This window comes from Mobula birostris, chromosome 13 (genome assembly GCF_030028105.1).
Source record: "Mobula birostris isolate sMobBir1 chromosome 13, sMobBir1.hap1, whole genome shotgun sequence".
Taxonomy (NCBI): domain Eukaryota; kingdom Metazoa; phylum Chordata; class Chondrichthyes; order Myliobatiformes; family Myliobatidae; genus Mobula; species Mobula birostris.
Genome location: NC_092382.1, coordinates 8,447,347 through 8,469,449, shown reverse-complemented (window position 1 = coordinate 8,469,449; position 22,103 = coordinate 8,447,347). Strand labels below are relative to the sequence as shown.

Here is a 22,103-nt window from a genome sequence, read left to right as displayed (position 1 = left end):
GGTTAAAACTTGTGAAGGTGAAATCGACAATGAGGAGGTCACAGATGCAGAGGAAAATAGCTGAGTATTATGTATCTGAGGGTGTGTTTAAAATGCAGGAGTTGGAGGTGTTTCCTGAAAGTAAACCTAGTGAGCTAGAGCTCCCGCACAAGTTAGAAAAAATAAAGATAGAGGCTGTGGAAAGGCAGAGGCAGGTTGAGACTAAAGACGCAGAAAAACAGAGAGGAAGCAGAAAGACAGAGGCTGTTCGAGCTGGAAAAGATAGAGAGATTGCAGCAAAGGGGTCTAGCGTTAGACTCTGGTGATAAGTTTGAGGCCAGTCGGGAAGTTAAATTGGTGCCTCCATTTGACGAGGCAGAGGTTGATAAATACTTTCAGCATTTTGAGAAGTTTGCTCAGGGTTTAAAATGGCCAAAAGAGGGTTGGCCTATTCTCTTACAAAGTGTAATTAAGGGGAAGGCTCAGCAAGCCTATTCTGCTTTGACAGTTGATGAAGCAGCTGATTATGACATGGTGAAACAGGCTGTGCTCAAAGCTTATGAGTTTGTCCTAGAAGCATACAGGCAAAAGTTTAGAAATTTGAGGAAATCTGTGAACCGGACTTATATGGAATTTGCTTATGAGAAGTTTGTGTGTTTTGACCGCTGGTGCACATATAAAAATGTAAATGATGATTTTAACAGCTTGAAAGAGTTGGTTTTAATTGAAGAATTCAAAATGTGTGTCCCTGATGACATAAAGATGTATTTAAATGAAAAGGATGCTGCCACTTTGCAGGAGTCTGCTAGATTAGCAGTTAAGTTTGCTTTAACTCATAACATTAAGTTCACCCAGAATAAGAGCTTCCAAAAGAGTAGCAGGGATAACCAGGGTAAACCAGAAATTAAAGCTGGGACTAGTGACAAGACTAAGGATGAAGGGAAGCAGTTGAAGGAGAAATATTCTGGTCTGCCTTGTTACTATTGTAATAAAGCTGGTCATATGGTGGCTAATTATTCTGTCCTGAAGAAGAAAAAGGAAAAGGAGACAGTCCCACATGCCTGTGATCAGTATGTTGAAGCACCTATAAACCGACAGGGTTCTGAACATTCTGCTGAGGCTCAGTTAAGGACTGAGAGGTCTGACTGAGTTAAGTAGGGATTCCATCATTTTATGTCAGATGGGTTTGTATTAGTAACGGAAGGGTCAACCCCGGTACCAGTGAAAATTCTTCGAGATACTGGGGCTTCTCAGTCACTTATATCAGACAGCATTCTAAAGTTTGGTGATGAGACTAACATAGGTGAGGTAAATCTTATTAAAGGCATTGGGGGCAGCATTGTTTCCGTGCCATTGCGCAAGGTCACTTTACAGTCAGGGTTGGTTTTGGGACCTGTTAAGATCGGATTATGCTCCAGTTTACCAGTGGAAGATGTTACTTTGCTGTCAGGGAATGACCTGGCAGATGGTAATGTTGTTCCTGCAGTGCAGTTGACAACTAAGCCAACCACTGACGACCCACAGATGGATTTTAACATTTATCGCAGTAACTCGAAGTATGGCTAAAAAGTATGCCAATGCAGACAGTTCTGTGCAGCATGATTCTGATACCCCTGATAGCCAAAATCAGGTTGACCAGGATTCAGGTTATGATGACTTGTCAGGGACCTTTCAGCCTTCATTGTTTCAACAGGATTCAGGTAGTAAGTCTGATGAGAAAGATTTATCCCTGTCTAGGAAGGAGTTTATAGCAGAACAGAACCGAGACCCTGAGATTGAAGCTTTATAAGAAACATTTCTCTCAGATGATGAGATTAAGAAAATGTCAGTAGGGTATTATCTCAAGGATGGAGTGTTAATGAGGAAGTGGAGGCCACCTGCTATACCTGCGAGTGAAGAATGGACAATTATTCACCAAGTTGTAGTTCCTAAATTTTATTGGACTGAAATTTTAACTTTGGCCCACACTATGCCCTTAGGTGGCCATTTTGGAGAGAATAAAACTGTAAACAGGATTATGAGAGAATTTTTCTGGCCTAATTTGAGGAAAGATGTTGTGACCTTTTGCAGATCCTGTCACACTTGTCAAGTTGTGGGTAAACCTAATCAGGTCACCCCAGTGACCCCACTCCGGCCTATACCTGCATTCGAAGAACCCTGTTCCAAATTTATAGTGGATTGTGTTGGCCCATTCCCAAAGACTAATCAGTATTTACTAACTATTATGTGTACTGCATCCAGATTCCCAGAGGCAATACCTCTCAGAAATATTAAAGCTAAAACTGTGACAAAGGCTCTTAACAAGTTTTTTACTTTATTTGGTTTGCATGAAGAAATCCAGTCTGATCAAGGAAGTAATTTTACAAATGGATTATTCCAGCAGGTAGTTTATGAACTGGGAGCTAAGCAAATTACATCGTCTGCGTACCATCCGGAATCACAAGGGGCTTTAGAAAGATTTCATTCTACCGTCAAAACAATGATTAAGACATACTGTGTTGAAAATGGAAAAAAATGGGATGAAGGAATACATTTGCTTTTGTTCACCGTAAAGGCTGATTTATACTTGTGCATTCGGGATACGCCGTATCCTACACCATAGGCCTGATTTAATTTTTGTGTAGCCCTACGCCGCAGCAAGCATGCGTAGTTGTGTCTGCATCGCTCTGCACTTCACCACCAAAACGCAAGTTGGCGGTGGGGTTTCTCTGACACTGTTGAGCTTCATCATGAGAGACATGGACGAGTAAATGCATTTCAAATATTTTTGGATGTCGGCAGGTAGATTTGACGATTTGGTTCATTGTCTCCAACCATTTATTTTGCATCAGTGTACAGACATGGTGGAGAAAAGCAACCGGAAATGCAATGCTACCAAGCGAACCAATCACAGTTGTTGCGGTCTGCATCGCCGCGACGCGTGAGTTACTTTTTTGAAGAGGTGCACGTTACCCTGCGGCGTAGGGTACATAGTGCCTATGGTGTACACTTGACGCACAAGTATAAATCAGGCTTAAGAGAGTTGGTACAGGAATCACTGGGCTTTAGCCCATTTGAACTTGTATTTGGTCATAGAGTGAGGGGACCTTTGACCTTGTTAAAGGAACAGTGGATTGATGGGGATGTATATGTTAACTTGTTAGACTATGTTTTGAAGTTCAAAAATAAACTCTACCAGGCCTGTAGTCTAGCGAGACAAAACTTAAAGATTTCTCAAAACAAAGTGAAGTGTTGGTTTGTTAAGCGGACCAAAACAAAAGAAAATACTAGGTGGGGGATAATGTGCTTGCCTTATCTCCAATGTTGATGATTCTACTTCAAGTGAAATTCAATGGACTGTATGAAATAGTCTCTCAAATTAATGATGTGAATTATGTTATTAAAACACACGACTGACGTAAACTAACACAGGTGGTACACATCAATATGATAAAGCCTTATTCTGCCAAGCAGGCACCATCGGTGAGTGTTGTCAAACATATAAATCTGACAGCCCTGAGAATGAAACAATTGACTCGTCTGAGACTTTTCACAAGCCAAACATGGTCCCAGTTAGGCTAATGAACTCGGTTGTTCTCAAAAACGTGGACAACAAGTTGGCTCATCTGCAGCCAAAGCAACAACAACAGCTGAAGGAATTAATTCTGAGGTTTAAAGTTTTATTTCCCAATGTTCCCAAGCAAACCACGGTTGCAGTACATGACGTATATATGGGTCAAGCCAAACCGATTAAACAACACCCATATCGCATGAATATAGAAAAGTGTAAATTGGCTGAGCAAGAAATTGAATATATGCTGAAAGTGGTATTATTAGGCGTTCAACATCAGATTGGAGCTCACCCTGCGTTATTGTGCCCAAACTTGATGGTAGTGTTAGATTTTGCACTAATTATAGGAAGGTAAATGCAGTAACAAAAACAGATGCCTATCCTATCCCTAGGGTGGATGATTGCATTGATAAGGTTGGAAAAGGTAATTTCTTACAAAGATTGATCTGTTGAAAGGGTATTGGTGTGTTCCATTGACGGACTGAGGTAGAGAAATTTCTGCATTTGTGACACCTTCTGGGTTGTATGAATATAATGTTTCGCCATTTGGAATGAAATATGCTCCAGGAACATTCCAGAGAATGATTGATTCTGCAGTTCAAGGGTTAGGACACACAGATGCCTATATTGATGACTTAGTCACAGGGAGTGACACTTGGGAAGAGCTGTAGTAGAAGAGCTGTTTGACAGGCTTTCCAGGGCCAATCTTACAGTTGACTTAGCTAAGAGTGAATTTGGCCATGCCACTGTGATCTGTCTTGGCTGTGTTGTAGGTCAAGGCAAGTTGGCTTCTGTGCAGGCAAAATCCAGGCCATTTCTGAAGTTCCTATTCCGACTGTGTGACGAAGGCCCGTCACTGATTACAGACGTCGCATGGCACACTCGGTAAAACACCCAAAGGGTCATCCACACACATTATTCCCCTCTGTTATTGTGGTGAGTGCAGGCATCACAATAAATCAACAGTCACAATTTTACACTCATCCCCAGCTGTAACAGGTATGAAAAAAAGAAACACACTATGTCACAGCTTTATTATCTCAGGTCAATTTATTCATATTCATCTTTCCAATAAGTGTTTTGCCGAAGTGTCATGATAATCTGACGTCTCTCTCCTCCACAGTCACTGGGTCTGAAACAGAGCTGCTGCATAGAGCTGTCTTATATAGAGGCAGCAGCAACCTGCACAGGTGTGCCGATGGTGGAGGATACCATCTTTACCTGGGACAAGGGTTATGTTACCTAATTACTCATCTTGTGGTAAAGTTTTGGGGTTTATACAAGTTATTTAACCGGGAAATGGTGAATCCTGTGATGAAGTATATGTGTTTATTGTGAGAACTGGTGGTAGAGTTTCAGATTGTGTGAAATGGAAGATAATTGAGTTAATTAGCTTTTGGTTAGTCTAGGGAGATTGGCTTAGCAGTTATAAGCCTCAGGTTACCAAGGCTTTGGGTCGTTTTTTTTTCTGTTTAGTCTGAGGGTGGCTGTTAACCAGACAGGTGACAATTGCAAGCTGTGTGTGTGTGTGTGTGTGTGTGTGTGTGTGTGTATTTATATATATATATATATATAATATAGTATTTTTTTTTTTTAAATTCTTGTTTTCATGTGGACATCCAAGTTTTTGTTTTTCCACTATCTTTGTAAATAAAAGCACCACAATCTATTTTTGCCACTCAAGCCATCTTGTTATTTTTCTTAGACAGTTGACCCACAGTTTTTGTGACAGACTGGTAAGAAGGCTCTTGAAAGGTTTCTGGGAATGGTTGGATATTATCGTAAGTTCTGGAAGAACTTTGCTGATATCGCTCTTCCTCTGGCTAATCTCCTGAAGAAGGGTGAAAAGTCTGTTTGGACCGAGCCTTGTCAGGAAGCATTTGATCAATTGAAAGTTATTATTTGGGATTAGGCCAATCAATATAGTGTCGTCAGCAAATTTAATTAACAGATTGGAGCTGTGGGTGGCGACACAAGTCATGGGTGCACAGAGAGTAAAGGAGGGGGCCAAGGATTCAACCCTGTGGGGCATGTGTGCTGAGGGTCAAAGAGACAGAGGTGAGGGATCCCTCTCTTACCACCTGCCAGCCATCTGACAGGAAGTCCAGGATCCAGCTACACAAGGCAGGGTGAAGGCCGAGGTCTCTGAGCTTCTTCTCGATACTTCACAACTTCGTATGGCTAAAGCTCTGCCCATGACTGCAAGGAACTGCAGAGAACTTTGGTCTCATCTGGAAACATCATAGAAACAAGCCTCCCCTCTATGGACTCTTCCTACACTTCCCCTGCCTCGGGAAAGCAGGCCTTGTACTCAAAGATGCCCACAACTTTGGACATTATTGCTGCAAACCCAAACCTCCATCGGGGAAGAGATGCAAAAGTCTTAAAGCGCGTACCACCAGGTTCATGGACAGCTTCCTGTCTGCAGTTGTCAGCCAAATTAATGGTCTCCAGTCCAATAGAATGGACTCGACCTCACAATGTAACTCGACGTGACCCTGCCCCATATGTCTATCTGCACTGCACTTTCTCTGCAGCTGTAGCTCAGTACATGATAAGTCCCCATTTTAATTGTGTGGAAATATTAAACAGACTGAGCTTCTGCTTTGGAACCACAGAGGAAAAGTTAACTGAACTGATGAACACCAATAAATAGAAAAGGCTTCAATCTCGCATTACGATCTGCGGTAACTGGGATCAGGTGACCGGTGGTGGGTCTCCCAGACCAATTATCAGAATCAGGTTTAATAGCACTGGCTGATCTTATGTAATTTGTTGTCTCTACAGCAGCAACAGAATTTAATTCATAACAATAGATTTTTACCTTTGATTTAAAATAAGAATATACATATTAAATAGTTAAATTATATAAGTAACACAAAATAAAATTAAAATGTAATACTGTAAACTACTTTAATTGTGTGGAACTATTTGACTGACTGGGTTGTTGCTTTGGAAATTCTGGAGTGAAGCTGAACTAAACTGTACACATTTATGAAAAGCTCAGATAAATACAAAAGGCTAAGTTCTCATATGAATGGGTCAGACACCCAGAAACATTGGCTGCCCTTCAGCAGGTAAAAACAGTGGAATGAGGCCTAGTCCCAGGCCTCGGCCCAGTGGTTATGGTCTGAGGCCTGGGACGAGGTGAGAGTAAGCATTCGGCACGGACTAGAAGGGCCGAGATGGCCTGTTTCTGTGCTGTAATTGTTATGTGGTTATATGGAAACATGCTGAAAATATTGCAGAATAAATCATTGTCCACCCACAACGAGAGGACATGACAGATCCGGATCTCACTGCCTTGTCTGAACGGGCGAAAGATGAAGTTACACGTACACTCCTGCAGTGACCGGCAGATCCTGCAGATCTGCGGGAAAACGTGAACAGGAAACGGGATCATGTGCTGGTGGAGGGTCTCCCACCTGATCCGGTGACTCTGCTCTTCGCCCCTCACATGCTGCCAGACCCATCCGCCACATTTCCCACATTATTCCATATTTACTCCAGATACATTTTTACTTCGTCCCTCCAAATCGTCCCTGTCCCTTTCCCTCCACCCCAAGGTCACAGAGTCACGGGCTCGATTCCCATCCCGGTCCAACACACAATTCAGACCCAAACCGGAAATGTGCAGGTTTCATTTAAATCCGTCCATGTTTGTAAACACTCAATTCTATTCACATTCCTCCAACTTCACTGGACAGGAACACTGAAACATCAAGTGAGAAACAGCAGGAGGTGGCCATTCAGCTCCTCGAAGATGATGGCTGCTCTCCCATCTCAGCCACATGTTTCTGCCCGATCCTCATTTCCTTGATACTTTAGGTCTCCACACATCTGCCGGCCTCTGTTTTATGTGAGGACGATCACTGAGTCTTCACCACCCTCTGTGGTGGGGATTTACAGGCATTCACCACCCTCGGAGTGGAGACATTTCCCCTTGTCTCAGTCCCGGACAGTCCACCCCTTTTTCAGAAACTGGGATCCCTGGTTCAGCCTGTAATGATGTTGTGCATTTCAATGTGTTCACCTCTTAGGCCTCGATTCTATAAATGAAAGGGTTATCACATTTGATCTTTCTTCATATGATGACCCACTACTCCAGGGATCAGTCTGGTGAATCTTCATTGCACTCTCTATAACAAATACTCTCTAACCTCTTTGTTAATCCTCTATGGAATTAATTTCCATCTTCTGCAGCCCCGTGTTGCCCCAACCACTCACCTCCCACCCCGTCACTATTTCCACCTTCCCACCTCCCCCTCACCTGGATCCACCTCTCACTCCCCAGCTCTTGCCCCATCCCCACCCCTCACCTCTTTTCTCGGACTATTTCCCGTCCACTCTCAGTCCAGAGGGAGGGTCTCGGCCCGAAATGTTGACGGTCCATTTCCCTCCACAGATGCTGCCCGACCCACTGAGTTCCTCCGGCAGTTTGTTCTTTGGTCTGTGTGACCCGTGTTAGTGTGGGGAGCGGGATTTTACACCATATTCCCGGGACAGTCTCAACAAAACACAAATAATTGTCACTTTGCCCGGACCATCGGCCCCGCTTGCAGGGCAACAGTCTGCCGGTGTTTGCCCCCCAATGTGGTGAATCGCCACCACCGTGGGCTCAGACATTTCCACAGATGAGCCCCTCCTGTCCCCACCGGGACAAACATCCTGTCCGCCCCCTCTCTCACCGTCTTCATCCTCTCCCTCCCCGGGGAACCGGCATCAAACCGACGGGCCGAGCGGTCTCCTCCTACCTCTCAGCGACACATCAGACTCCGGCCGCAGGAGACGCTTCACAAACGCCCCAACTTCCCTCGGAGGGAAATGGAAATAAATCAGAAAGCGGACATTTACTTTGACGGTTGTCCCGCCGTGACGGAAAGTTCGGGAGGCGGAGTCATCGGGGGTAACGCCCTCTCGGCTGGTCCGCCTCCGCTATTGGTTGGAAGCAGTGATTGACATTGCTTCGCACCAATGGGAATAGCGCAGCGCGTGACTCCCCTGTTGACAGCGGTGGGGGAGGGGCTGGTCACGTGATCAGTAGCCCAGCCGTTAAACCGACCAAGCTCGAGCTCACCAGCGCGCGGGGCACAAAAGGCCCCGGATGATCGGTTGAGGTGAGAAGGGATCTCCGGGTTGGGGGTCTCACCGGGCGGCGTTTTCAACACCGACTTCGGGTAGTTGCTGTGACTCCGGACTCCGTGACCCGCAATCCCGGGACAGTCCTGCTCTCTTCCCTCTCTCTCAGCTCCACCATCCGTACACGGGCCCCGGGGAGCTTCCGGCTGATGAGGGAATGGGAACCGATGGGTCTCTCAGACAGAGCTGAGCTCCAGCTGTCTAAATGCAAGGATCGGGAACTCGGAGAAAGGGAACAAAATCTTTTACATCAGCTGTTGTGAAAATCACCTTTGTTCTGCCTCCAGTCACAAACAAGAGAAAATCTGCAGATGCTGGAAATCCAAGCAACACCACAAATTGCTGGAGGAACTCAGCATTAGTACTCTTTTCCATAGATGCTGCCTGGCCTGCTGAGTTCCTCCAGCATTTTGTGTCTGTTGCTTGTTCCACCCCCTCTTGTTCTGGACTTTTCTACCCGTGAGAACATGTTTTGTCCCACTCTCTCTGGGTACATAATGATATCAAACACCTTTGTCCAGGGCAACAAGTAGCTTTCACATCACAAATGTGCCAGACTCCAATGAGACAGACTACTGCCCTTCCCTTCATATTCATTGGCATTGCCATCACTGAGTTCACCACCGTCAGTCACCTGGAGGAGGGTTCAGGGGAAATATTTATGTACAATACAGAAACTGGTGTTACCTGTGTGTATTGTGGGGATGCAAAAGTTACTGGAGAATTTACAAGTGGGAAGAAGTGGAGTGATATTTGGAAATCTGAGTTTTTAAAGCGTCATTTAGCAAGCAAATGACATATGGACAATGTGCAAAAGCTCTGGCAAGAAAATCCTTCATTACCTTCTACAGACCTGTTACATACATTGTGTGAGATTGCAGATCAAAATTATTACTGACAGTGATTTGCTAGCTGTTAAAATGAGTACCTCTATATATAAAATTCAGTGTGCACATGTTGTGTCTCCACTTTAAGGAGTTGGGGCCGGAAATGGATGAATTCCGTATCATCCGGGAGTCGGAGGGGGTGAGATAAAGAGAGGTGAGTTACACCCAAAGTGCAGGACGCAGGAAACTGGGTGAGAGTCAGGAAGGGGAATGAGGTTAAATAGCCATCGCAGAATACTGTTGTGGCCATCCCCCACAACAACAGGTAGGCCATAGATAGGGTGCAGAGGAGATTTATAAGGACTTTGCCTCGACAGGCGAGCATGACTTATGAGAATAGGTTGAGTGAACTCGGCCTTTTTTCCTTGTAGTGACGGAGGATGAGAGGTGACCTGATAGAGGTGTATGAGATAATGAGAGGCATTGATCATGTGGATAGTCTGAGGCTTTTTCCCAGGGCTGAAATGGCTAGCACGAGAGGGCATAGGTTTAAGGTGCTTGGAAGTAAATACAGAGGAGATGTCGGGGATAAGTTATTCATGCAGAGAGTGGTGAGTGCGTGGAATGGGCTGCCGGCGGCAGTGGAGGAGGCAGAAACAATAACGTATTTTAAGAGACTCCTGGATGGGTACATGGAGCTTAGAAAAGTAAAGGGCTCTGGGTAAGCCTCGGTAGCTCTAAGGTAGGGACATGTTTGGCACAGCTTTGTGGGCCGAAGAGCCTGTTTTGTGCTGTAGGTTTTCTATGTTTTTTTATGTTCTATGTATTCTACCACTTTAGAAACTGTTGGGGGGAGGAGATTACGTGGCAGAGGAAAGTCAAAGGGGTGATAGGAGATTTGCTAGTTAGGGGAACAGAACTAGAAGGGGACTGATATCCTAGTGTTAAGGCTTGCTCATGCTAGTGTGGTGGGTTGGGGGGGTGGTGTGGTGGGTTAAACTAAAGTTGTAGAGGGGATGGGAGCCAGAATGCCAGGTAATAGAGAGGGTGAATTGAATTGACTTTCTTACTTACATCCTTCACATGCATGAGGAGTAAAAATCATTGTTGCATCTCCATCTAAATGTGCAATTTATAGTAATTTATAATAGAACAGGACAATCAATATAACATAGAAATACAGTTGTATCAGCATGAATTAAGCAGTGTGATGGCCTAATGGAAGAAGCCTGTTGGTCCTGGCTTTTATGCTGCAGTACCGTTTCCCGGATGGTAGCAGCTTGGAACAGTTTGTGGTTCGGGTGAGTAGGGTCCCCAACGGTCCTCCGGGCCCCTTTTACACACCTGTCCTTGTAAATGTCCTGAATCATGGCAGTTCACATCTACAGATGCGCTAGGCTGTCCGCACCACTCTCTGCAGGTTCCTGTGATTAAGGGAAGTACAGTTCCCATACCAGGCAGTGATGCAGCCAGTCAGGATGCTCTCAGTTGTGACCCTGTAGAAAGTTCTTAGGATTTGGGGCCCCATCCCAAACTTCTTCAACCGTCTGACATGAAGGAGGCACTGCTGTGCTCTTTTCACAACACAGCCGGTATGTACAGAGCATGTGAGATCCTCGGTGATGTTTATGCCGAGGAACTTAAAGCTGTTCACCCTCTCAACCCCAGATCCATTGATGTCAAAAAGGGTTAGCCTGTCTCCATTCCTTCTGTCATCCACAATCAGCTCCTTTGTTTTTTGTGGCAGTGAGGGAGAGGTTGTTTTCTTGACACCAGGCAAATGTTGTTCAGACCTCAGGGCATCGATTTGCGATCTTGTTGCCATGACTGGGACTTGTTTGTACCCAACAATCTGAGGAATTTGGAGGAACAAATTAGCAAGAGAGATCGCAGACTACGCCAATGCTTGATATACTAAGCGATTTTAAATTTCTATAGATTGACATGACTCCCATATGTAAAAGGACTAGACAGGGTAGAGTTTGTCAAATGTGCCATTAATCAGCACGTAGAATTCCCAGCATAGAAATATGCAATAAGCTATTAGAAAATATTCCAGGACTAGTGACAGAATATTAGTGTATGGGAACACTTTGCATCTAGTGATCATATTGCCATGAGATTCCAAGTTAACATGGAAAAAGAAAGGACTGAACCATGGGTCGAGATTCTAAATTGGAGAAAGGTCAATTCTGATGGTATCAGAATGGATCTGACAAGTGTGGACAGGCTGTTTTCTGGCAAAGGAGTACTTGGTAAGTGGGAGTTCTTCAGAAGTGAAGTTTTGAGGGTGTAGAGTTTGTATGTGCCTGTCAAAATAAAAGTTGAAAGGTAACTGGTGCAGGGAACCTTGGTTTTCAAGAGATATTGAGGCCCTGGATATTTTGTTCCTTCAAATGCCTCAGACTGTTGGGTGCTACAAAGACTCATTAGTGACTACAATATCATAATTCCACACCCTGAACTCATCTGACATCTTTTTTAGTCATCTTCTGTTGCTTTCTAAAAGCTTCCCAATAGATTTTGCTCTTTTGTTTGCCCTCTCTTTGCTTTTTATGTTGGCTTTGGCTTCTCATTTCATCCACGGTTGTGTCCTCCTGCCTTTCTAATGCTTCCACTTCTTTGGGATGTATCAATCACTCAGCTCCTGAATTGCTCCCAGAAACTCCAGCCATTGCTGCTCCATTGTCACTCCTACCTATTCCCTTCCCAATCACGTTTGGCCAGTTCAGTACAGAAACATGCCCACTCTGGACGATCAGAATGGTAATCTGTATGAGGAGACAAAATATATGGGGGAGATTTTAAATATTATTTTTTGCATCCACGTTTACTCAGGAGATGGACACAGAGTCTATAGAAGTGAGGCAAAATGGCATCAACTTCATGGACCCTGTACAGATTGCAGGGGTGGAGGTGTTTGCTGTCTGAAGGCAAATTAGTGTGGATAAATCCCCAGGGCCTGACAAGTTGTTCCCTGGGACTCTGCGGAAAACAAGTGCAGAAATTGTTGGGGCACAAGCACAGATATTTAAATAATCCTTAGTGACAGTTGAGGTACTGGAGGATTGGAGGACAGCCAATGTTGTTCCGCTGTTCAAGAAAGGCTCTAAAAATAAAGTAGGAAATTATACGTCAATGAGCTTGACATCAGTAGTGGGAAAGTCATTGGAACGTATGTGCAGGAACCAGATATGTAAGTATTTGGATCGATAGATAAGGATAGGCAGCATGGCTTCGTGCATGCTAGGTCATGTCTATCCAATCTAATAGAGTCTCTCGAGGAAGTTGTCAGGAAAGTGGTTGAAGGCAAGGCAGTGGATGTTGTCTACATGGACTTTAGCAAGGCACTTGACAAAGTCTGATATGGGAGGTTGGTCAAGAAGGTTCAGTCACTCAGCATTCAAGATAAGATAGTAAATTGCATGAGACACTGGTTTTGGGAGAAGCCGATGGTTGCCTCTCTGACTGGAGGCCTGTGACTAGTGGTTTGCCACAGGAATCGGTGCTGGATCTGTTGTTGTTTGTCATCTAGATCAGTAATCTGGATGATAGTGTGGTTAACTGGATCAGCAGATTTCTGGATGACACTAAGATTGTGGGTGTAGTGGATAGTGAGGAAGGATATAATGGCTTGCAGTGTGATCTGGACCAGCTGGAGAAATGCAAAATGGAATTTAATGGAGACAAGTGCGAGGTGTTGCATTTTGATAGGACCTGGGTCTTACACAGTGAATGGTCGGGCACTGAGGAGTGCTGCAGAAGGAAGGGATCTGGGAATACATGTCCATAATTCACTGAAAGTGGTGACACAGTTAAATAGGGACGGAAAGAAAGATTTTGGCATATTGGCCTTCATGAACCAAAGTACTGAGTGCAGGAGATGGATGTTATGTTCAAACTGCACAAGACATTGGTGAGGCCTAATTTGGAGTGTTGTGTGCAGTTTTATCACCTACCTACAGGAAAGATGTAAAAGAGGTTGAAAGAGTTCAGAGAAAATTCACAAGGATGTTGCCAGGTCTGGAGGACTTGGGTTATAGGGAAAGTTTGAACAGGTCAGGACTTTATTCCTTGGAATGTAGAAGCTCAAGGGGAGATTTGATAGAGGTGTGCCAAAATTATGAGGGTTATAGATGGGGTAAATGCAAGCTGGCTTTTTCCACTGAGATGGGGTGGGACTACAACCAGAGGCCATGGGTTAAGGGTGAAAGGTGAAACATTAAGGGGAACATGAGGGGAAAATTTTTCACACAGACGGTCATCCAGGTGTGGAATGAGCAGACAGCCCAACTGGTTCATGCGAGCTCAATTTCAACATTGAAGAGGTTTGTGTCGGTACCTGGATGGTAGGGATACGAGGGTAGACAGTTTAAATAGATCAACACAAACTAGATGGGCCAAAGGGCCTGTTTCTGTGTTGTACTTTTCTATGACTCTGTGACAAGAACATGAAATAATACTAATATTCATTTAATTCCTTTTAACAGCTGTGCAGACCAACCATTCATCTGGGCAGAAAATGTTTTCATGGCTTTAAAACTGTGGCACTTTAAACTGACAGTAGATAAAAGAAAATCCCAGCTGTACGTCAACAAAGGGAGGAACCCATTCATCTGCTCAGACAGTGGGAATGGATTCAGTCGGTCATCTCAACTGAAGGTACATCAGCAAGTTCACACTGGGACAAGGCCATTCACCTGTTCTGTGTGTGAGAAGGGATTCAGTCGGTCTTCCCACCTGTGGACAAACTGGTCAGTTCACTTCGAACAGAGGCTGGTCATCTGCTGAAGTTGTGGGGAAGGATTCACTTGGTTATCTGACCTAATGGCTCACCAGCGAGTTCACACCGGGGAGCGGCCGTTCACCTGCTCAGACTGTGGGAAGGGATTCACTCAGTTATCTCAATTGAAGGTACATCAGCGAATTCACACTGGGGTGAGGCCATTCACCTGCTCAGTCTGTGGGGAGGGTTTCACAAAGTCATCTGCTGTACTGAGACACCAGACAGTTCACACTGGGGAGAGGCCATTCACCTGCTCAGTGTGTGGGAAGGGATTCGTAGAGTCATTTGAACTGAAGGAACATCAGCGAGTTCACACCGGGGAGAGGCTGTTCACCTGCTCAGACTGTGGGAAGGGCTTCATTCAGTCATCTCATCTGAAGGCACATCAGCGAGTTCACACTGGGGAGAGGCCGTTCACCTGCTCAGTCTATGCGAAGGGATTCACTTGCTCACCTCATCTACTGAGACACCGGTCAGTTCACACCAGGGAGTGACCATTCACTTGCTCAGTCTGTGGGAAAGGATTCAATTGGTCATTTCACCTACTGACACACAAGGAAATGGCCGTTCACCCGCTCTGTCCGTGGGAAGGGATTCATTCAATCATCTCAACTGAAGGAACATCAGCGTGTCCACACTGGGGAGGGACTGATCACCTACTGTGAATGTGGTGAAGGATTTGTGGTGGACATGGACTGTGCCTTTAAATGAGAGAGAGAGAGAAAAACTGACTACAGTACTGCTGACTTCTTGGTTGCCATGGTGAGAGAGAGGCGGAGTTATGTGATGGACAGTTCGATGTTCACAGTTGCTTCGTAGCGAGTTTATTTAATCAAGGTCAGATGACTCTCCCAGAGACACACAGTGGGACACCGGTTACGGCGACCGGTCAGTGAAAGGAGGCCAGTGACAGAAGAGTCACTGGGTGGAACTTTCGAGTGCCCACAAGCGTGGGTTGAGGATCGATCAGGGTAATCGATCAGTGGCTGTCATGGTGTGTGGAAGGGCTGACCCTGTGGAGGCTACCGGTGTGTCTACCGTTGCCCGGGTGGTAGTTTACCCTCGAAGATGGTCTCCTTAGTGATAAGCTGCGTTTGGCTAACTCAAGAGTGGATTTGGAGCCTGACGACGGAAGATCAACGGGACCTGTTTACTCGGTCTTCTCCTCGTGTGGTTTTCACCTTGGATCACAAATCTCTCTCTCTCTCTCTCTCTCTCTCACTCTCACTCTCACTCACCAATTGAACTGAACTTCCTTACATTACCATCGTAAGACTTTAACTGTTGCCACCCGAGCTTTAACGAGTTCGGGAATTATATTTACACACAAATATATGCATAAAACTGCTAACTTTTGATTTACCTGGTTTAAGTTACTATATTAAGTAGTTACTAATATATAGTGGTTTTTAATATCAAAACCAGACTCCAGGTGTGCTCTATTGCTGCTGGTTCATTTAAACCGCTGCATTTACGTCACATAATTGGGGCCTGCGTCCGGGATATGAACAAATTGTTTGGGGGCTGAATTGATTGATTAATGATCGATCTGATTGGGGAAATCCCCTTTGATTTGTCTGAGTGGAAGATCAGCAGCAATGGAGGTTGATAGGTTTCTGACAAAGACAACTCCTGAAGCATTGGATGGTGCAAAGAGGGTTGTGCTGTTGGAAATTGATCAGACATTAAAACTTCAGGTGAGCACTAAAATGAGGAAGGCTCAGATACAGACATTAATAGTGGAGTATTATGTATCTAAGGAAGTGTTTGACGGATATGTGACAGGGGAGTATTGTGTATCTAAGGAAGTGTTTGACGGAGATGTGACAGCGGAGTATTATGTATCTGAGGAAGTGTTTGACAGAGATGTGACAGTGGAGTATTATGTATCTGAGGAAGTGTTTGACGGAGATGTGACAGCAGAGTATTATGTATCTGAGGAAGTGTTTGACAGAGATGTGACAGCGGAGTATTATCTATCTAAGGAAGGTTTGACGGAGATGTGACAGCGGAGTATTATGTATCTGAGGAAGTGTTTGACAGAGATGTGACAGCGGAGTATTATCTATCTGAGGAAGGTTTGACGGAGATGTGTTGGAAATGTTTGCTGAAAGTAAACCTACTGAGACTGAGCTTCAGCTCCAGTTCGAAAAATTAAAGAGGGAGGCTGAGGATAAGCAAAGACAGCATGAGTTACGACTAAAACAGTTTGAGGCTGAGGAAGCGGACAACCAGAGGAAAGAGGCAGAAAGACAGAGGTGGTTCGAGGTGGAGAGATGGCCGCAAGGAGGTCCAGTGCCAGACCTTGGTGAGAGGTTTAGTGCCCGTTGAGAAGTTAAGTTGGTACCTCCATTTGATGAAGCAGAAGTTGATGAGTCCTTCTTGCATTTTGAAAAAGTGGCTCAGAATCGAAGGTGGCTGAAAGACAGCTGGGCTGTTGTGTTACAAAGTGTAATTCAGCAGAAAGCCCAGCAAGGGTAGTCTGCCCTAACACTTGAAGAGGCAGCTGATTATGACTCAGTGAAAGAGGCTGTGCTCAAGCCTTATGAGTTGGTTCTGGAGGCTTACAGACAAAAGTTTAGAGATTTGAGGAAATCTGGCAACCAAACATATGTGGAATTTGCCAGTGAGAAGTCTGTGTACTTCAATCGTTGGTGCACCTCCGATGGGGTAAATGAGGATATTAACAACTTGAAAGAGTTAGTTTTGATTGAAGAATTCAAAAGGTGCGACCCTGATGAGATGAAGACGTACCTGGATGAAAAGGATGTTGCCATTTTGCAGGAGTCTGCTAGATTAGCAGATGAGCTTGTTTTGACCCACAAGGTGAAGTTTACCTCGGATGAGAGCTTCCAAGAGAGTAGCTGGGATGACCAGGGTAAACTAGAAGTGGAAGCTGGGACTAGTGATGAAAGCCTGGAACAGGAGGCAGTCCCAGTTGCCTGGGTTCAGGTTGTTGAAGCATCTGTAAACCCGCAGGATGCTGAGCATTGTGTTGAAGCTCAGTTAAAACTTGAAATGTCTGATTTGGTTGGAAGGGAATTCAGTCCTTTTGTGAAGTCTGGATTGGTTTCAGGACCCTTGGTCTTGCTGAGGGAACAGTGGTTTGATGAGAAAGTGGATGTTATTCTGTTAAATTGAGTTTTGGAATTTGAAAATAAACAACGGGGTTGTTTTTTCAAGTTTGTGGTTTTGAGAGGCAGGGCTTGGAGACTTCTCAAAACAAAGTGGAGTGTTATTTTGACCAGGGGAGACCATCTGCGGATGTTGTCATGGGAACATATGGAACGAAAGGTCTTGGGATATGGAACAAATGATTTGTTTGAAATTTGGGTTGAGTTTCAATCCAGGGTATTGATAAGTGACTCTCACAAGCAGACACACAGTGGCAGTGGGTGGAAGCCGTTGCAGAGAAGTGGGGAGGAAGGTTTGAAACAAAGAACTGAGTGACAAGGGGTCACTGTTTGGACTCTCCCAGCAGCCCACAAGGGTGGGTTTGGTTATTGATTCCAGCGAATAGGAATGTGTGATTGTCACATAGTTTGATCCACTGGAGTGGGTCTTTCTGGTTGGGGAATAACGTTTGTAAATATCACTTCTGTTTTACCCTTGCCTGGGCGTGGTAGTCCACTGGAAGACGGTATCCCTGTGGTAAATCACTGCTGGAGTTACTTCGTATGTCGTGGAACTGGACAAGTGGCTTTCACGTTGTGTGACTGGGGCAACCCTGTGGAATCTACCTGTGTGTGTTACCCTTGCCTGGGTGGTAGTTCCCCCTGAACACGCTACCCCTGTGATAAGCTATCTTTTGGTGATAATCCATACGTGGATTCTGGTTGAGTGTCCTGTGGTCACCACTTTGGGATTACCTGTAGCTGAATTCGGGCGTGGTGTTGTGGTAACCACGTGTCGAAAGGATATTCCGTGAAGATCACTGTAGGAGATACTTCGTGTGTGGATCTGGGAACGACAGAGATAAAACATGCAGCTATTTTTATCCTGTTTATCATCGAGGAAAACAATGTAATTGCCTTCTCTCGACATTCACCTTTGGGTTACAAAGGTAGGGCTCTCAGTACCATTGACCTCTGTTTCAGGACTGCCACGGGTGAAGTTTCACTGAAGTCTCACTTGAAGTATGTGTCTGATATGAAGAGGGAGCTGCAAAGGCTTATGAGTTGGCTGGGGAGGCAGCTGCCAAGAAGAATCGGAGAAATAAGAAGAGGTGTGACCAGAAAGTGAAGTTCTCCCAACTCCTGCCGGCAGACCGAGTCCTCGTAAGGAATTTGGGATTTCCTGGGAAGCACAAGCTGGCTGATCGCCGGTCGGGCACACCCTGTCTGGTGGAGAGTCAGTTGCCCAATTTACCGATAGGTGACATCCGAACAGACACCAAGATGTTAGTGTACAAAGCAGTGGTAATCCCAATGCTGCTGTATGCATCCGAAACCTGGACAACATACCGACGACATCTGAAGGCACTTGTAAAGTTCCATCAACGCTGTCTTCGAAACATCTTAAATATCAGCTGGGAAGATAGAAGAACCAATGAAGCAAAGACAACAAGCATTGAAGCCGACGTCCTCAGGAACCAACTAAGATGGAGCGGTCATGTTGTTCGGATGAAAGACAAACGGCTGCCAAAACAAATCGTAAACGTAAAAGAGGCGGACAACAGAAGAGATTCAAAGACATCTTAAAAGCCACCATGAAGAAATGTAACATCACATCAACAATTGGGAAGCCAATGCCAAGGACAGGAAACTCTGGCAAGCCATCATCCGAGAAGGAACAGCAACTTTCGAAGCCAACAGATGTGCAGAATTAGAAGAAAAGAGAAGAAAATGGAAAGAGAGGCAGCAACAACCAAAGCCCGATCTGCCATCTGGAACTACCTGTCCTGAATGCAGAAGAACTTTCAAAGCCAAGATTGGACTCATAAACCACTTGAGAGCCCATAAGTAGATCAACAGAATGAAGTCCATCATCCTCGACCTCGAGGGATAGCCACGATGATGTGGTGGAGAGTCAGTTGCCCAACTTACTGGTTTTGCGAGTGCGGCCCGAGGATGGGAAGGGGCCGGTCAAGATTCTCCATCGGAATCATCTGTCGCTCCTGGGGTGAGATGTACAGGTGGAACGGGAGCCCCAGGTGCCGGCTACACCCAGTACCGGACTCTGCGTCCACGCAGGGTGGAGGAAGAACGCACACCGGGAGAGACGGGCCCCGTCCTAGCCCCTGTGAGGGACACTGACTCAGAGGAGGATGATGACTCGGACGATTGGTGCATGTGGCCGTTCGCTGAGGCCCCCGTGATGGAGGGGGAGGCTCCTGGCCGAAATCCACCCTGCCGTAAACCTCCAGGCGCCAACTGCCAATGCATTGGAAGCACCTGACCACAGCAGACTCTGAGCCCATCTGAAATCTTCGAGTCTCCGACCAGCCCCTCTGATACAGCCTCCCGAGCACCATCCTCTGCCTAGCGCTTTGACCCCACCCCGGCCACCGAGCAACAAGCAAAGCCGAGAACTCGGGGCCTTCTCCTCCGGAGATTCTGGACCACGTGGTAGCAGCGGCGGCGAAGAAGGCATTTCAGAAGTTTCTCCAGATGTTCCTCCGAGCTCTCACATCTGTCTCCATCAAATCAGGATTGTGCACGGCACCCTACTTGACAGATTACAGATATCATCCACCGGAGTGGCCGCTGCGCACTGCATCGTGCCGCCATCTTCTCCTCCTCCTGCGGATACGGGTGGAACAAATCAATGGAGAATTGTTATGCTATCTTGTATGTGTGAGCTGAGCGGGAGTTCGCCGTCTTTTTCAGGAGGCGAGCGAGGAGGACGGACGTGTGAGGAGCGGATAGCGGTTCCAGGGTGACGGATACTGGAAGTCGGCGGTTCGGACGGTGGCCGAGGGCTCGGAGGGTCATTGTGGATGGAACTGGAGGTGTGAGCTCCAAAGTATTAAAACATTGGTTTCTGACCCTGCTCCGTTGAACATCCAACTAATGGTTTCCCATTCTGTTTTCAGTTTTTAGAGGAGAGTGGTGTTTTCTAACAACCCTTTAGATGCAGGGAAAATGACCCACATGTGGAAATGAGCCGTGAACAAGGAGGTTAACTACCAATGTCATTCTTCCTCAGCCCAGAGATTAGAGGAGTGAAGAACATCTCAGACAGAACTACAGTCGGCTCGACTTCTTCAGTCTGCAGGAAATTCAAGGGAAGCCTCTTCACCCACAGAGTGGTGACTGTTTGGAACCCATCATCACAGGGAGAGCGAAAGGGGAACAGGGGAGGATTTAAAAGGACTGTCGTGGAACTGAATCACTGGCAGGTTGCAGCCAGCCTGAGTTAACTCTCTCCTGTATATTAGTTGTGTAATAAATTCACTAAGTACCAGAGACAGAGTTTAAAATAGAACTGATTTATTTGCCTCAGATGCAGAATATTAAACTCCAGTCCCATTAGAGGTGAATGTGCAGCAGAAGAAACTCCTCCCATGCCCAGTGACCAGGGTGCAGAACTGGGTGTGGTGAGCAGCAGCAATAATTGCAGAGTTCAGCAGCGACAGTCACTCTCAAAATTGCATTCAGCAACGGTGGTGGACAAATATCGAGCATGCAGCTTATTGAAACTTTCTCCCCAGTGTGAACCTGGTAGTGTGTCATAAGTGTAAAATGCTGTAAGGTTTCACTGCTAATGTAATGGTTCTCTGTAATGTTTCACTGCTGAGGTAATTGGTTCTTTTTTAAAATTACTTTATTTACAATTTTCAATTTTACAAAGACAAAATATATTGAAGATAAAACAATACCAAGGAAATACAGCACCAGGGGGAGCACGGACAAAACAAATTGAAAACAGAAAAACAAAAAGGCTGCCAGACAATTTACAAGATTACTTAAATAAACTTTCAGAAAAGGAGTGGACACAATAGTAACATCACGGTTTCTCTGTAGCAGAAATGTTTAGGTTACAACTAGAGATAACAGGGTTTTGAATGCTGGGCTATCCAATGACAGAAATGTTCTCTCTTGTGAGTCTGGAAGGGAGATTTTCGTGGTGTTTTGCTGGGGAGAGATGAGAAGACGCGAATGGAGAGAGTGGGCTCTTTTTTTTGGTTTTCTTTATGAACCCTATAGTCAAAGTCAGAATTATAAAGCTCAACCGTTTAATCACATATTGTGTATTGTTTGTTATTTCAGGGTACTGATTTGTAACAGGGGAGACATCGTGCAGCATCCACCCAAATGAGATTTCTTAAGTTTGGCTGGGCTGGGGGGCTACCACACCCTATATTAAGCTGCTAGCTGAAGTGAGAGTTTTGTTAGGCAAGACGACTGAGTAAATCGCTTCCACATTCACAGCAGGTGAACAGCCTCTCCCCAGTGTGAACCTGGTAGTGTGTCATAAGGATAGATAACTGAGTGAATCCTTTACCACATTCACAGCAGGTGAGCGGCCTCTTCCCAGTGTGAACTCAATGATGCAAATTTGGTTGATTTGGCTGAGAGAATCTCTTCCCAAAGTCTGAGCAGCTGATCAGCCTCTACCCAGTGTGAACTCGCTGGTGTCTCTGCAGCTGAGATGACTGAGTGAATCCCTTACCACACACTGAGCAAGTGAACGGCCTCTCCCCAGTGTGAACTCGCTGATGTACCTTTAGTTGGGATGAGCAAGTGAATCCCTTCCCACAGACTGAGCAGGTGAATGGCCACTCCCCGGTGTGAACTGACTGGTGTCTCAGTAACAGAGATGACAAAGTGAATCCCTTCCCACAATCCGAGCAGATGAAGGGCCGGTCCCCGGTGTGAAT

The 22,103-nt window shown here is 45.5% G+C and overlaps 1 protein-coding gene across 1 annotated transcript in view; it reads left to right on the top strand.

Annotated features, from left to right (window-relative positions):
• Nucleotides 1-22,103, top strand: part of LOC140207442 (uncharacterized) — a 56,033-nt gene that overhangs the window by 8,737 nt on the left and 25,193 nt on the right. The window contains exons 4-6 of the mRNA XM_072275965.1: nt 16,909-17,159; nt 18,437-18,631; nt 19,416-19,634. Of these exons, the coding sequence (XP_072132066.1) occupies nt 16,909-17,159; nt 18,437-18,631; nt 19,416-19,634 (665 nt within the window). The remainder of the gene's footprint in view (nt 1-16,908; nt 17,160-18,436; nt 18,632-19,415; nt 19,635-22,103) is intronic.